Below are 18,131 nucleotides of genomic sequence, written 5' to 3'. Positions count from 1 at the left end.
TCTGGTGTGTACACAGCACGGCGGCACTATCACACTGTACCCTGTCCTGTGTCTGGTGTGTACACACCACTGCAGCACTATCACACTGCACCGGACCCTGTCCTGTGTCTGGTGTGTACACACCATGGCGGCACTATCACACTGCACCGGACCCTGTCCTGTGTCTGGTGTGTACACACCACTGCGGCCCTATCACACTGTGCCCTGTCCTGTGTCTGGTGTATACACACCACTGCGGCCCTATCACACTGTGCCCTGTCCTGTGTCTGGTGTATTGGTATACACAACACTGCGGCACTATCACACTGCACCGGACCCTGTCCTGTGTCTGGTGTATACACACCACGGCGGCACTATCACACTGTACCCTGTCCTGTGTCTGGTGTGTACACACCACGGCGGCACTATCACACTGCACCGGACCCTGTCCTGTGTCTGGTGTGTACACACCACTGCGGCACTATCACACTGCACCGGACCCTGTCCTGTGTCTGGTGTGTACACACCACTGCGGCACTATCACACTGTACCCTGTCCTGTGTCTGGTGTGTACACACCACGGCGGCACTATCACACTGCACCGGACCCTGTCCTGTGTCTGGTGTGTACACACCACTGCGGCACTATCACACTGCACCGGACCCTGTCCTGTGTCTGGTGTATACACACCACGGCGGCACTATCACACTGTACCCTGTCCTGTGTCTGGTGTGTACACACCACGGCAGCACTATCACACTGTACCCTGTCCTGTGTCTGGTGTATACACACCACGGCGGCACTATCACACTGGACCCTGTCCTGTGTCTGGTGTATACACACCACGGCAGCACTATCACACTGTACCCTGTCCTGTGTCTGGTGTGTACACACCACGGCGGCACTATCACACTGGACCCTGTCCTGTGTCTGGTGTGTACACACCACTGCGGCACTATCACACTGTACCCTGTCCTGTGTCTGGTGTGTACACACCACTGCGGCACTATCACACTGCACCGGACCCTGTCCTGTGTCTGGTGTGTACACACCACTGCGGCACAATCACACTGCACCGGACCCTGTCCTGTGTCTGGTGTGTACACACCACGGCGGCACTATCACACTGTACCCTGTCCTGTGTCTGGTGTATACACACCACGGCGGCACTATCACACTGCACCGGACCCTGTCCTGTGTCTGGTGTATACACACCACGGCAGCACTATCACACTGTACCCTGTCCTGTGTCTGGTGTGTACACACCACGGCGGCACTATCACAATGCACCGGACCCTGTCCTGTGTCTGGTGTGTACACACCACGGCGGCACTATCACACTGTACCCTGTCCTGTGTCTGGTGTATACACACCACGGCGGCACTATCACACTGCACCGGACCCTGTCCTGTGTCTGGTGTATACACACCACTGCAGCACTATCACACTGTACCCTGTCCTGTGTCTGGTGTGTACACACCACGGCGGCACTATCACATTGCACCGGACCCTGTCCTGTGTCTGGTGTGTACACACCACTGCGGCACTATCACACTGCACCGGACCCTGTCCTGTGTCTGGTGTGTACACACCACTGCGGCACTATCACACTGTACCCTGTCCTGTGTCTGGTGTGTACACACCACTGCGGCACTATCACACTGTACCCTGTCCTGTGTCTGGTGTGTACACACCACGGCAGCACTATCACACTGCACCGGACCCTGTCCGTTGCCCTAATTATTTCCCCATCAGAACACGAATCCTTCTATGTGGTACCCAACACACAGAGTACACTTTTTAAATGATTGTTAAATAGAACTTGTGGATAAAACAGCTTTGCTGAGCTTAATTTATTCTTACTTATCTTTTTTTTATAATCCTCATCTGAGGATTTTTCCATTGATTTTTAGAGACTAAAAGGGAGGGGGAGAGGCAGAGAGAAACATCAATGTGAGAGGCAAACATCAATGTGATTGGTTGCCTCCCGCACATATCCTGACCAAGGCCAGGGAGTGAGCTTACAACCGAGGTAATGTGTCCTTGACTGGAATCAAACCCAGGACCCTTTAGTCTGTGGGCCGACGCTCTATCCACTGAGCCAAATTCCTACTTATTTTGAAGCAACTTGCATTTCTCTGCTTCCTTCCTCTTTCAAGTCCTTCTACTTCACATGCGAGACCCTGAGGCATCTCTCCCCAGCACTCTCAGGCCGTGGGCCCTCGGACCTCAGCCTGGCTGTGAAGGCAGCTGTGACTCGCTCCCACTCCCATCTCACAGCCATGCCACCAGGCACCACGGTGCCTGGCCACAGCTAATCTGGCCAAGATCATGAGGAAAACAACTACTGAAAGGGTGAGGGAAGTGGCATAATTTGTTGACCTTGCTTAGACTCAGTCTAAAATTCACAGTAACTAAAATAATTTAGGAGAACATAAAGGATAAGCCAGCAATCTCCACAAACATCAAATGTAGTAAAAAAACAGGTGACAGCATTCACAAAACCTAAAGAACACACAATCTATTTAATAATGCACAGGTTCAAACTTCCATCTCCTTCTAACGGGCTACTGCTAGGGAGATAAACTATTTTCAAGGAGAAGTTGTACACAGAATGAATGTGTAAGTTTCTTGGTGATTCTCACTAAGGCTTCAATGTATTTTCTTACTGAAACAATCAACTGCATTCTTGGCAAAAAAGATATGATTTTGGTGTCAGAACAATGTAAGCACTGAAACTATCTATCATGCATAAATTCTGCTTAATGCAGGTGTCACTTACTTTTCTCATTTTGAAAAGAAGCTATGTTTCATTCAATAATAATTCTCTAGTTCTATCAGGGAATCTGTTCTAACGCGATGCTTCACCTAAAATCAGTTCTGAAGGCTCTTTCATGAACACGCATAATGCAAAGACCCCAATTACATTTCCAGCAAAGCACTGCCATTTGAGTAAACAGAGTTATCTCAGTAGGTCACATTATTTGCAAGAATTGCAGCTTAGAAATTAATTACTAGTGTGGCGTATGTCAAAACAAGTTTTTAAAAGAACAGAATGCAGTTGTAACCATGTGTTCTATCTATTTGTTTGAATATGAAACCAGTATTCTCTGGCATGTAAATATATTTATTTATTCAGCATCTCTCAGAAAAATAAAAAAGATTCACTCCCCCCACCCAGCCCCCACCTTTCCCCTGCACCGGTGGAACCTGAGTAACTAGCTCATGTTTACTAAGTCAGAGCCTAAGAGCAGAAGGAAGATATGGTGCAGGGGATATTTTTGAAAGGCAGAAAGAAGTCATCTTCACACAAACGACTAATTTTGAAACATTCAGTTTGCCTTCAAAAGAAGTTTTTCAAAGATACACATCACCTACAACAAAGCTTTAAATAACAGTACAGGTGTTTCATAAAGAAGACTAATCTGTAGCAGCGACTTTTAACCTGTGTGCCGTGAGAATGTTTAAAACATGCAATACCTAACTCTTTAGTCAGGGGCACTGACCTTTTTCCCTTAGATTGTCAAATTTAAAAATGACAACAGCCAACACAACAACAGCTGTCTGGTGAATGAATCAAAATTATACCTGGTTTTTCTTTTTGTTTTTTGTCTGATTGGCAAAAAATATATTTTGGTGTGCTGCAGAATTTTAGTAATTAGTTTATGTGTGCCATGAGATAAAAATCGCTACCTATAGTATTAAAAAAAAATCACGTACCTGGGTATTAAATTAGGGCTTTGAAGGAATTTCAGTATTCTGCTGATGATGACAATATTTATTTAAATTAAAAACCATTTCAGAGGTGAAAGTGTTTTAGCATCTAAGGAACACCAAACAGAAAACAAGAACACGGAGCAGATATAGGCAGATGCTCTTCTGTGTTTTCCTTAATGGAAATTATGTCCCAATCCTGTTCATAGTTATACAAACATCAAATCATTATGTTGTACACTTTAAATACCTTACAATCCTATTTGTCAATTCTATCTCAATAAAGCTGAGGGGAAACCATAAGATTTAAGCTCATTTAAAAAGAAAACAAAATTATGTCCGAAACCAAAGACTTATATCTCACATATCTGTAAATCAACTTTTAAACTTGAAACAGCCCCTTTATATGAGGCAAAAATTAAAACATGCCTCCAGCAGTGATATATTGAAATCACTCGGCTTTAAAAAAAACAAACAAAAAACCGGGGTAGGGGATAGGGGTGGGTGTGGGCGGGAAGAGGTACAAGAAATTGACCACATTGAATCATGGGATTTTAGAGTTAGAAGGCACAGGGGATAAAATGGTTTGTGGGTCAGGACTCCAGGCCAGAGTACACTTCCCAGCTCATCAGATTGTTACCAGGAAAATAAGAACTAACTGTATGAAAAGAGATCTTAGCCCTGGCTGGTTTGGCTCAGTGGATAGAGTGTCAGCCTGTGGACTGAAGGGTTCCGGGTTCAATTCCAGTAAAGGGCACATGCCCAGGTTGCAGGCTTCATTCCCAGTAGGGGGCGTGCAGAAGGCAGCCAACCAATGATTCTCTTTCATCATTGATGTTTCTCTCTCTCTCTCCCTCTCCCTTTCTCTCTGAAATCAATAAAAATATACCTATCTATATAATAGAGGAATATGTAAATTATAACATCACGACTGAACAGCAGGAACCTGAGGCTGCATGGCACCTGGTCAGGGCGAGGGACCTTCAGGCCGTGCCCCTCACCCAGCGGAGCTTGACAGGGACCTCTGGCAGCGCCCCTTGCCCAACAGAGCTTGACGGAGTCCCTCAGGCTGCGCCCCCCGCCCCGGCAGGGCTTGACAGGGGAACCTCAGGCCGCGCCCACTGCCCCACAGGGCTTGATGGTGACCTCAGGCTGCACCCCTCACCCAGTGGGGCTTGATGGGGGACCTCAGGCTGCACCCCTCACCCAGTGGGGCTTGATGGGGGACCTGAGGCTGCGCCCCCACCCAGTGGGGCTTGATGGTGACCTCAGGCTGCACCCCTCACCCAGTGGGGCTTGATGGGGGACCTCAGGCTGCGCCCCTCACCTGGCAGGGCTTGACAGGGGACCTCAGGCCACAGCCCCTGCCCCGGCGCCAAGCTGAGAGACCTCATGCTGCGCCCAGCACCCTGGCGCTGGGCCGGGGAACCTCAGGCCACGCCCCCTGCCCAGCAGGGCTTGACGGGGGACCTCAGGCCACGCCCCCCCACCCCAGTGCCGGGCCAGGGGACCTCAGGCCGCGGCCCCCACCCTGCGGGGCTTGACGGGGGACCTGAGACTGCGTCCCCCACCCAGTGCTGGGCTGGGGGACCTGAGGCTATGCCCCCTGCCGGTGCCAGGCTGGGGGATCTGAGGCTGCGGCCCACACCCGGAGGGGCTTGACAGGGGAGGGGGGGCCAGCTGGGTCTGGGTCTCCTGTGTTTTCGAAGCGCATGCGGGTGGTGGGCGGGGACTTGACTCTAGCTCCCGTGGCACGCCCCAGACTCTGACAGGAGGGAGATTTTCATACACATTTTACTAATTTTCTTTCATCTCTGACACTTCTATTATAGAGAAAGGGCAAATAGCAATATTAAAATACTTCCTGTAATTAATTCCCTTTTAATGTGTACAAATTTTGTGCACCGGGCCACTAGTATTTAAATAAAAGAGAAAAAATAAGAGATCTTAATTTAACTTTTTAAACCAGTTTCTCCAAGTAAACTCACAGAACAAAGCATATTGTTTTTTCTGTACTTCAATACTGGAAATTAAGTTAGTTACCTCTCTTAAAACTGTGCTTTTGTAGCCTCGATACAATCCTGGGATGCCCTGAAACAAAAGGAAAGATGGGATGGCAGAAATTTTAGGATGACATTCTGAATAAAGGACAGTAACCTTTCCTAAAGTTTGAGTTTTAAAACGTCCACAATGACCACAGTTCTGCAAGAAGTTAAAGGTTCTAACTACTACACTCCTTTAAAATTGAAATATCTCTAATAATAAAACTGACTACATATTAATTTAGCTTTAGTTGCTTTCAGTATTTCTTCTGTTGAGAATATTTGAGCTTCAAATAAATAGATTCCCAAAAGTAAATGCACATAAAATGTTGATTATCTTTTCATATGAAAACAGAATATATTTCATGGTTTCAATCAGAAGACATTCAGTTCATTAATAACCTCTGGACAAGCCTTCGCTTATCTATTTCACGTCCACATGATTTTTCAGGAACCCTCTACCGGGTTGATGTCACTCATACAATTAAACACTCGCATCTCCTCGAGGAAACACAGGGACCATTCAGAATAACTTTTCTACAACCTAGACTCATTGAAATTTCCATGTCATTGACTTTGGTAAAAAAAAAAAATTTTTTTAAGTTAACTTTTTTAAAGGCTTCTGTAGGAACTATGAAGGAAAGCAGCTCAACGGCTCCTAGTCCCATAGCCAACAGGATGACTTCTGATCCACAGCTTAACACTAACCAGTAAAAGGGGATTACAGTTGATGTAAACACTATGATGTTGGTGACAGTCCATTACCACACTTCTCTTCCATGAGCCCTCAGATTCTGTAGTGATGTTTTCATATATCTTCATCCGGTCTACATATTTACTATTTATTCCATGTCTGGTTCCAAAAGAACTATGGATGATTACAATGTAGGACTCATACAGTAGGGGCACTCAATATGTGTTTGTTTAGAATTTTTTTAAAAAAATTCAAAAACAAATACAGGAAAGAAAACTATAATCTTAGCACAGAAAGTTACTGCAATTGGACATTAAATTCAACTGTAAGGTCTCTTCTAGGACTCCTGATACAAGACTCACAGTGCTCACACTAGCTGCTATAAAATCTCAATAAAGAAAAAAAAGAACTTAAAAACATATCTCACCTCTTGATATAAGATGTTAGAGAAAATCTGAAATGTTCTTGAAGAAGCAGAAACCTGTGCCCTCTGCTTAACTACTTCAGAAGGAACTCGAATCAGGCAGGCCACCTAAAATATATAAATTTAAGTACATCTAAAAATGAAGTAACTGGAATAAAAATTGAAATTTTTTCATAACCAAAAATTACCTATATATATATATAAAAGGCTAATATGCTAAGTGTCCCTCCCTTCATCTGACCAGTCACTATGACGTGCACTGACCACCAGGGGGCAGACATTCAATGCGGGAGCTGCCAAGCTGCAGTGACTTGGCAGCGGTGGTTCTCGGGTGACACACCCCAAAACCAGAGAGGAGGGAGCCCGATTCCTCGTGGGGTCACGCAATTCCAACTTTGGCCATGGGTTATGTTGTTGCTGGGACACTGTCTGCCCCGAATCTGGTTTACTGCACACTTGTGTTTGCATTCCACACAGCAACTTTGCAGAGTGCCCTCTCGCACTCCAGGAGCCCTTGGGGGATGTCAGAGAGCCGGTTTCTGCCTGATCCCCATAGGCCAGGCTGAAGGACCCCACCTGCCGGAGGGATCCCACTCACTCAGCAGACACCTTTCAAGTTACAGCACGACCCCAGGTGCTGTAGCGGCCGGCCAGGGAGGGACTGCGGGAGGTTGGCTCCAGGACATGTCCAGCCTGTCTCGCCCAGTCCCACCCTGCCAGCCACCTTCTAATTAATTTCCTTTCAACATGCACGACTCCATGCACCAGGTCACTAGTAGTATAAGAAAGTATAATGTACAGGTTTAGTGCAAGATGTCAAAAGGTTTGTGTTTCTTTTATCCTAAAACACTGGGAACCCTTAGTGGACATGCATTGTTTTATCAGCCCCAAACCTTCCCTCTCTTGTTCTGTACAGACCTCCCAGCTCCCGCCACACTGTTCCAAGCACATCTATCTACAGGCCCCTGGACAGCAAGAAGCACATTTACTCATGTTGAACCCGACACCTACTGTACAACATCCTGGTGTTCACACAACAGCCATGTCTGACAAAGGAATGAACCAATTGATAGTGCCTTTGCTTCACTGGAAGTAATAATGCACAAGTTGGTAGAGGCAAGACTACTCATAAGCGGGTTACCCCAACCTTCCATCTCACCCCCATGCAGCCTCCACCAGCTCCCAGCCCCAGAACCCCAGATCCCCACCACACGACATCTGAGGAGTGACATCGGCACTCTCAGACCCTGCTGCAGCATTCAAGGTGACACAGGCTCCGGTTGGTCCATACTCACACCTGACTGACTTTAACATCCTCCTTCATGATACGGCCATGAGAGGGGATGCCACCTCTCATACACACTTGTCACACAACTGGGCAAGAAGGACAGGTCTCCTTTTTTTCTTTGATGCCCCCCAGAAGTGTCCACTTGCACGTGTGACATGGCCAACCCATTAGGACCGCTGAGAGTATGTATATCTAAGTCAGGGTTAGAGACACTGCCAACAAACCCAAATCACCCTTCTGTTGGCAAGTGAGAAGGGAAGGCAACTTAACAGTGTCTGTCAACCTTCCTGCAAAGAAAATCTGTTTTCCATAGTTACCCAAAATCGATTCCAACTGCAAGCAACCAAGAACTGTACTTGATATTCAAGGGTGACAGAATATCAAATGGAGATTGGCAGAACAATGGATCAAGAGTCCCAAGCATGTTAGCACATGAGGGTGAACAGAATTCACCAGAATTGTTTCAATGGAGGGTTGGGGCAGGAGACCCATTGCAGAGAATTCATAGAGAATTTCAAAATAGAGACTATAACAGGAAGTAAGGGAATGTTTCATAGTCAAAGGCAGTTCTTGGTCTTGTTTTAAGATGCTAAATACCTGCACCATAGGAGGGGGAAAGTGAGTGATAACAGCAAGGCAGAAGTTAACAATCTCGGAAAGAGATGGAATAATATATGAAGACCTGAGAAGCGATGAGAAAAGGCAGTCAGGGGTCCCTGGCACATGCCTACATTGCTGGAACCATCTCCCTTTGCCCAGGCTGGCCGTCAGCCAAAGGTGCCATTTCCTGCATCTAACCTGGACCTCTCCTTTAGGAATCACCTGCAGGAGGGATGAGCAGTGGTCTGGTTGAGCATCCTCAGACCTAGATTGTGGCCCCAGCTCTGGAAGTGAACGCTCAAGCATTTCCTTTGCCCTTCTGGGTTTAATTTTTCTTACTTGACTTGATCCAGAAATCTTTATAGGATGCTTTTAAGTCTTGATTTCTATAATTCTTAACTTCCCCCCATCATAACTTTTCTTAAGTTCAAAAGATTCCTTCTGTAGTCTCCAAACAATTTCTTTACTTACTTCCCAAAATAAATACCTTACCTGACATTTTTTACCTATTAACTTATATCACAGTTTTTCATATATATTTTCTCTTCTACTAAACCACACACATGAGGGCAAGAAGAAAATAGGCCTCAATAGTACTAAACCACCAGGGGGTAGTGGTGGTGGATCTCTCTACTGTAATTCCCCCTGGCTTTATTTAGGTGTAACTGACAAATAAAACTGTATCCATTATTTTTGTATTATTTTATGTGAAAGCAAATGAAACTACCCAAGTGGAAGAATAACACCAAAAATCAATCATTTCCACAGAGATGACCTTACAATACTCCAGAATATTTAAGATGTTTTTTCTTTGTATTGAATAGATTGCCTGTGTATACAGTTATAGAAAGACTAGGAAAAACAGAGTGGGATAGAGGTGATGCCTCTCCGTCTTTTCTGCCTACCCGCATGTTCTAAATTCTCTACAATGAACATGTATTACTACTTCCTAAGTTCTTTCAACATAATTTCAAAGGGCAAAAATATTTGCTATGGACCAAAGAGTCTAAGTGGGCAAGAAAACAAAATAAAAGGTCTACTTTAAAATATGCTTTTATATGCAATCCTACTTGTTTGCCTTGACAAAATAACATTTATTTTTAATTCAATGACAACAGCGCGCACACACACACACACACACACACACACACACACATTAACAGCTAACCACTAAAGCCTAAACTTGAGTATAAATTATGTTACTTTTGATACCAGTGAACTTTTAAACCCATCCTTACAAAATTAGAGTAGAAAATAAAGTGCTGTGAAACTTACATGAACCTAACAGGAAAGCGCCCAGCTTCTAAAACTCATTTAAAAAATGAAATAAATAAAAAGAAAAGAAAAAAAATAAAGGAAAGGGTACACTAACTCCTTGTACTTTTCAATTCAAGAGGTCAAGAGTGAAAAATGACCCCAATATGTCAAGAAAATAGGAATTGTCTACTTTTGTGAGTGGGCATAAATATTTATGGAACTTCATGCTTCATAACCCTCCAGGTTCTTACATTATTCGTTTTATTTCTTAAAAGTACAGAAGCAGAGGGGAAACTCTGAAAAGGTTCTCAGATGAAAAACAATCTTAGGACTACAAGGGGTACAGAGCACCCAGCGAGGCTGGCTTCCGTGGCGTGGCAGCTGTGGCGTGAGAGCGAGGCCACCCAGCAGTGCCTCGTCTGTTTCCTCTAGGAACTCCGCTGCCTTCCATTTGCTTTTCTATTAACTCTGATCTTCCTAAGATTTGAATTTGAGCTACAAGTGAGTATTTCACTGCACAAGAACAAAACCAGCGTACACTATGTGGTGCTGTGAAAGGAAATGCAGGTCACGCCATCCACACGCTCCTGGTCAGTGCATTCTTTAGAGCATTCCTTCCTCATAAATCTGGGGTTCGGTATGAACCTCATCACATGGAATGGTGGCATTTCATTAAGCCCAAGAATGTTCAAGTTCTATCAAAGGAAAAGAAAACTAAGGTTTTCCATAAAGAAAATACGTGTGCCCATCTTTTATTAACACTAAAATGCAATGCTGGTTTCATTAGATTTAAGCTACCAAAAACTTAATGAACTTTAGATTAAAAATTGATCATAATAATGAATCTGCTATCAAGATTTTTCTTTCTTTGATATAAGTAAAAACTTTTCTGATATGATTTTATTTATTTTTTCAATAGAGATCTGAACATCTTTAGAATTTATTAAACACCAAAAATGCAAAACTATAAGTCATAACACTGTTTGAAAGGGAAAAGGTTACAGCGAACTTCAACCTCACACTAGGTAAGTGAGGGAAGGCATAGAGAGAGAGAAAGGAGCAAGAACTACAGTCTGTTCCCCCGCACATCACCCACCGGCGTCTTGCAGCCTCACCTCCAGCCTCTTGCTCTTGACATGCCGTCAAAGGTCCTAGGCATCACACAGTACTTTATATTAGCATTATTATCTTTTTCCCAACTTTCAATGTAGTTCAAAAAAATTACCTGACTTAAGCTTTTTCTTTATGAAACTTTACAGCCTATACATATCCCTTTGATTTGAGAAGCTAATTATGTCAGCATTTTATATATAAATCAATCTGAGATTGTAGAAGCTACTGAAGGTCAGAGAGTTCCTTGGCTTAGGGAGCAAGGATGGAAATGAAATCTTTGATTATCATCTCCAGAACTGTTTTTCAGAAAAGGTATATCATATTTACTATACACATCTAATAAACTTAAACATTCAAGGTTTAATATCAGCCAATTCTTAATGATTACACAGGTAAAACTATAATAAGGTCAACAGAAACTTAGGTTTCAGGGTGAAAAGCTGCTTTAGACTTTGCAGAGTAAACTCAATGTGGCAAATTATTGAAAGAGAGAGACCTCAGACACTCTGAAGATTTTTTGAAATGCACAGTTTATTTACTGGAATTTTATTTCACATTTCTTGTGTAATTCCCAAAATTCTTTCTAGAAAGCAGGCTACCAAATTAAGAATACCTAATATATTTTTCTACACCACCATTTAAAACTGAAACCATGTAACTGAGCAGTTCATATGTGTGCCAATTCTGCCATCTTCTGGTTACAAATGGAATCACAGTTGCTGATAAAACTAAAAACAGCATTTATCAATCCTAATATACCTTCCTTAGAGCTTAAATTTTATCTACTGATATTGAGACATAAGTTCATCACACCTTTCTTCCTTATAAGAGTCTTTCCATGTATACAAGTAGCCAATAGGCATAAGAAAAAATTAAATTTGTAGGTATTAGTCTCTTGCCTGACAAGACAATGTCTTGATAATCCAAACAGAAAGTTAGTATCTTCTCAAGAAAAACAATTACATTGTCTATTAGGCTCTGTGTCTAAAAGTTGTTCACATAATTTTACATATCCCAAGACGTAAGCCTCAGATGGCTTTTTTTTTTTCACTTTTGTATCCTTCCTTAACAGAAATGAGCCATGAATTTGACCCCAAACACAAGGGAAAAGCAAAAATAAACAGAATTACACCAAACTAAAAAGCTTCTGCACAGCAAAAAGAAACCATCAACAAAACAAAAAGGCAACCAACTGAATGAGAGAGGATACTTGCAAATGATACATCTGATAAAGGGCTAATATCCAAAATATACAAGGAATTCATACAACTCAACAACAAAACATCCAATTAAAAAATGGGCAGAAGACCTGGACACTTTTCCCAAGAAGACATACCGTCACCCAACAGATATATGAAAAGATGCTCAATCTCACTAGCTATAAGAAAAATGCAAATCAAAACCACAATGTGATACCACCTCACAGCTGTTAGAATGGCTATTATCGAATAAGACAAGAAATAACAAGTATGGGAGAGGGTGTGGAGAAAAGGGAACCTTCGTACACTGCTGGTAGGATTGTAAATTGGTACAGCCTTGATGGAAAACAGTATGGAAGTTCCTGAAAAAATTTAGAACTACCATATGACCCAGCAATCCCTCTTCTGGGTATCCTATATAATAAAAGGCTAATATGCAAATCGACCGAACAGCAAAATGACCAGTCGCTATGATGTGCACTGACCACCAGGGGGCAGACGCTCAATGCAGGAGCTGCCCCCTGGTGGTCAGTGTACTCCCACTGGGGGAGCGCTGCTCAGCCAAAAACCCTGAGCCGGGCTCATGGCTGGTGAGCGCAGTAGTGGTGGCGGGAGCCTCTCCTGCCTCCGTGACAGCACTAAGGATGTCCACCTAGGGGTCCCAGACTGCAAGAGGGCACAAGCCAGGGTGAGGGGAAACCATCCTCCCCCCTCAAGTGCACGAATGTCATGCACCAGGCCTATACTCTAAACAGAAAATTTGAAAACACTTACTCATAAAGATATATGTAGCCCTATGTTCACTGAAGAATTATTCACAATAACCAAGACATGGAAACAACCTAAGTGTCCTTTGATGGATGATTGGATAAAGATGTGGAACATATACACAATGGAATACTAATCAGTCATAAAAAATGATCAAATACCAACATTTGTGACAACATGGTTGGATCTTGAACAGTATCATGTTAAGTGAAGTAAGTCAGATGGAAAAGGACAAACACTATATGGTTTCACTCATATGTGGGATATAAAACAGAAAGCAACACATAAACAAACAAACTCATCAACAGACAACAGCATGGTGGTTACCAGGGAAGGGAAGAGAGTAAAGGGAGTCAAATACATGGTAATGTAATAGTCAGATGATGCATTATAGAGTTGTACACCTGAAACTTATGTAATGTTGTTAACCAATGTTACTTCATTTAATTAAACTTCAAATGGAAAAAAAAAAAAAAACACTTCCCAATTTCCTCCTAGAACCCAATATATGCTGACCACGCCACTGAATCTTCGGAATTGCCTATGGTTCACCATAGCTTTCATGTCCTGAAATTGCAATTCCTCAGCTATTCCCAAACAATCTCATTTGCTGCTCGATAACCTTCGTTGTTTAATTTTAAGGGTGATAGTATATAATCACAAATCAAAGCACTCTGTGACAGTGACATTCAATTCATTATGCTACCAAGACCCCTAATCTTAAAAAACAAAGGTTTGTCACTGACCAAGTGCAGACACACACAAAGGTAGGCGATCCTAACTTCAGTAGTTGGTCCTTGGAGAGAAGTAGTCAGGTTTTCCGTTTACAATGCGGTGGCAGTAACTGACCAAGAAACACTCCTGTGGCTTGAACTGGTTTCTTCACCTTCATCATCTCAGATGAAAATCACCTTCATTGTTTTTATGAAAGCTGAACTTCATGTGGCCCATAAGCTGATACTGCTCTTAAACAAGAAGCCAGTGCAGAGTGTCCTTTGCCTCTAGTCCACTAACTTACTAGGACCATCAGTGAAATGCACCTTCCTAGCTCACGAATCACCACCATCTGAACGAATGCTGCATACTCCCTCACAGAAAGACAGAAAGCCCAAGAACAGACCACCATCTGAAATGCGTCAGAGGATCCTCAAGAAACTAAGGAACTGGAGGGATGGGGGACGGCAGGGTGCGCCCCCTGCCCCTTCATCAGACCTCCCTGCTTGGACTTTACTGAACGGTCAAGTCATCTGCACCCAGGGTCATGTTGGCCCGACCTCTCCCAGGCCCTGCCTTCTCCCCGCCTGTCTGCATGCTCACTCAGGCTCAGACGGCTGGACAGCCGGCTAGCTGGGGGACTGACTGAACTTTAAGACCTGCTGGAGTTTAAGCATGAGCACGACGCATAGCATTCTAACACAGCATCCGCAATGAAATACGCACTGAAGCAATGCTGCTGAAGGCTGTGGAAAGAAAACGACCATCTTTTTTGCCAACTCTACCTCCTTAACATCTCCTGAACTCACCTCCTCCCTCTGCACAGCCCTGCCCCTGCCTTGGCGGAGGCTCTGGCCCTCTGATGGTTCTGGGGATTTCTGGAACAGCCTCCTTTCCACACCACGTCCACCTCCACTCCCACTCAGCTGCCAGAGGATGCTCCGAAACGCCAACAAATGGTGCTCTTCTGCTCAGCCCTTCAAGGGTAACAGCCAAACTCTTCACCATAGCAGCCAGGGGCCTCCAGCTGTCCCCAACCACCCCTCCCACCTCATTTCATGATGACCCAGCCACACCTGGGCTCCACTTAGAACAGGAAGCGCCAACACCGAACAGTCATGTTCTAAGTGCAGTTCAAGGATCAGCGGCTCCACGAGGCTCACCTATCCAGCTGGCCGCTCCTTTCCCTTTGGGCTCTCACTGTACCTTGTCCTTACTTTTCTCAAAATAACCAGAACACGCTGGTGTCCTTACACGCTACATGTCCATCTCCACCACTAGACTACAAGCCTCTTAAAGGTGTGTCTTCTCTTGTCCTTTTTCCTCAATGCCTGGAACATCTGAAGGATTTGGGTCTAAATCCGCACCACTGGTGCAGGCACAGAAGGGGGGGAGGAAACTATGGAGCTGAACAAAGCAACCCCCGGAAAAGGAATCAAAGAGGCCGTGAGGAAAGGGTCTAAAAAGCAAAGGCTGTGAAGATTGCAATGGAAAGAGGGTTATTTTTTTCTTTCTGAGATAAAGTTTTGTATAATTCTTAGTTTAGGGTTTTTAATAAAAAATTTAAAAGTCTGTCTGCCTTATGTACTTAATGTCCTGAAGTGGAAAAGGTCCCCAGGCACACTGACAAGCAAACAGGAGACCAGGCAAAGGCCCTCCACACAGGCACGTCCTGAGAGGCATCACAAGGAAGTGCCTATGGGAGTGCGTTTGGGTGTCTGAAGGGTCACTCTCAGCTTCTAACTGAACAACAAATCCTGAGTACAATCTGCAACTCTGCTCCCATCCATCTTCCAACACCAGCAGTTCCGCTGCCGCATGCCGTGAGCATCATGAGCGAATAGCCACACTGCACCGCAGGGCAGCCAGCACAGCCTCACCTAACCGCCTAGGACCCAACTACAACCAAACAAGAGTCTGGCCAAGCATCACCACCACTGCAAGTCCTCCAGGCAGCCTCCAGGCAGCACCAATGCAGCCAGCCCTCCAGGCAGCATCCTGACAGAAGCACCAATGCAGCCAGGCCTCCTGGCAGACAGCACCAATGCAGCCAGGCCTCCTGACAGACAGCACCAATGCAGCCAGGCCTCCTGACAGATAGCACCAATGCAGCCAGTCCTCCTGACAGACAGCACCAATGCAGCCAGTCCTCCCGACAGACAGCACCAATGCAGCCAGTCCTCCTGACAGTCAGCACCAATGCAGCCAGTCCTCCTGGCAGACAGCACCAATGCAGCCAGTCCTCCTGACAGACAGCACCAATGCAGCCAGTCCTCCTGACAGACAGCACCAATGCAGCCAGTCCTCCTGACAGACAGAACCAATGCAGCCAGTCCTCCTGACAGACAGCACCAATGCAGCCAGTCCTCCTGACAGACAACACCAATGCAGCCAGTCCTCCTGACAGACAGAACCAATGCAGCCAGTCCTCCTGACAGACAGCACCAATGCAGCCAGTCCTCCTGACAGCACCAATGCAGCCAGTCCTCCAGACAGACAGCACCAATGCAGCCAGGCCTCCTGACAGACAGCACCAATGCAGCCAGTCCTCCTGACAGACAGCACCAATGCAGCCAGTCCTGCGGGCAGCCTCCTGACAGACAGCACCAATGCAGCCAGTCCTCCTGACAGCACCAATGCAGCCAGTCCTCCTGACAGACAGCACCAATGCAGCCAGTCCTCCTGACAGACAGCACCAATGCAGCCAGTCCTCCTGACAGACAGCACCAATGCAGCCAGTCCTCCTGACAGACAGCACCAATGCAGCCAGGCCTCCTGACAGACAGCACCAATGCAGCCAGTCCTCCTGACAGACAGCACCAATGCAGCCAGTCCTCCTGACAGACAGCACCAATGCAGCCAGTCCTCCAGACAGACAGCACCAATGCAGTCAGTCCTCCTGACAGACAGCACCAATGCAGCCAGTCCTCCTGACAGACAGCACCAATGCAGCCAGGCCTCCTGACAGACAGCACCAATGCAGCCAGTCCTTCAGACAGACAGCACCAATGCAGCCAGGCCTCCTGACAGACAGCACCAATGCAGCCAGTCCTCCTGACAGACAGCACCAATGCAGCCAGTCCTCCTGACAGAAGCACCAATGCAGCCAGTCCTCCAGAAAGAACCAATGCAGCCAGTCCTCCTGACAGAAGCACCAATGCAGCCAGTCCTGCGGGCAGCCTCCTGACAGACAGCACCAATGCAGCCAGGCCTCCTGACAGACAGCACCAATGCAGCCAGGCCTCCTGACAGACAGCACCAATGCAGCCAGGCCTTCAGGCAGCCTCCTGACAGACAGCACCAATGCAGCCAGGCCTCCTGACAGACAGCACCAATGCAGCCAGGCCTCCTGGCAGACAGCACCAATGCAGCCAGTCCTTCAGACAGACAGCACCAATGCAGCCAGGCCTCCTGACAGACAGCACCAATGCAGCCAGGCCTCCTGACAGATAGCACCAATGCAGCCAGTCCTCCTGACAGACAGCACCAATGCAGCCAGGCCTCCTGACAGCACCAATGCAGCCAGTCCTCCTGACAGACAGCACCAATGCAGCCAGTCCTGCGGGCAGCCTCCTAACAGACAGCACCAATGCAGCCAGGCCTCCTGACAGACAGAACCAATGCAGCCAGTCCTCCTGACAGACAGCACCAATGCAGCCAGTCCTCCTGGCAGACAGCACCAATGCAGCCAGTCCTCCCGACAGACAGCACCAATGCAGCCAGTCCTCCTGACAGACAGCACCAATGCAGCCAGTCCTCCTGACAGACAGCACCAATGCAGCCAGGCCTTCAGGCAGCCTCCTGACAGACAGCACCAATGCAGCCAGTCCTCCTGACAGTCAGCACCAATGCAGCCAGTCCTCCTGGCAGACAGCACCAATGCAGCCAGGCCTCCAGACAGACAGCACCAATGCAGCCAGGCCTCCTGACAGACAGCACCAATGCAGCCAGGCCTCCTGACAGACAGCACCAATGCAGCCAGGCCTCCTGACAGACAGCACCAATGCAGCCAGGCCTCCTGACAGACAGCACCAATGCAGCCAGTCCTCAGGCAGCCAATTCTGCGATGAGCCGGAGCAAAAACGACATGCTGATACTCATTAAGCCCCGATCGATTGTGAACAAAGGCGGTCCACACCTTCAGTCCTAGAGCAGCTAAACGGTAGCATAAGTTGCCTTCGGTCTCCGGCTCTTCTAGGCATGGCCTTGAAGAAAACGTCAGAGCTGGTCCAACAACATGCACTTCATGTCTGAATATACTGCCACCCTCAAAACCAGCCAGGTTATCTGTCACACTAGATGTTTGTAGGCCTCCTCATGTCCTGCACTACTGAAATAA

At 46.1% G+C, this 18,131-nt stretch overlaps 1 protein-coding gene across 5 annotated transcripts in view; it reads right to left on the bottom strand.

The window, feature by feature from the left end:
- The window catches only part of SLC25A26 (solute carrier family 25 member 26), a 151,648-nt gene that overhangs the window by 114,387 nt on the left and 19,130 nt on the right, over positions 1–18,131 (bottom strand). For 4 of the 5 annotated variants that reach the window (XM_054708186.1, XM_054708189.1, XM_054708187.1 and 1 more), the window contains 2 exons: positions 6,857–6,961; positions 5,737–5,784 (listed from right to left, as the gene is read on the bottom strand). The exons of the other annotated variant lie outside the window; for it this stretch is intronic. In XM_054708186.1, coding sequence (XP_054564161.1) covers positions 5,737–5,784; positions 6,857–6,961 — 153 coding nt within the window. The remainder of the gene's footprint in view (positions 1–5,736; positions 5,785–6,856; positions 6,962–18,131) is intronic. 5 annotated transcript variants of the gene reach the window in all.

Source organism: Eptesicus fuscus, chromosome 18 (genome assembly GCF_027574615.1).
Source record: "Eptesicus fuscus isolate TK198812 chromosome 18, DD_ASM_mEF_20220401, whole genome shotgun sequence".
In the NCBI taxonomy this organism is placed as follows: Eukaryota; Metazoa; Chordata; class Mammalia; order Chiroptera; family Vespertilionidae; genus Eptesicus; species Eptesicus fuscus.
This window is presented reverse-complemented; position numbering and strand designations above follow the sequence as displayed.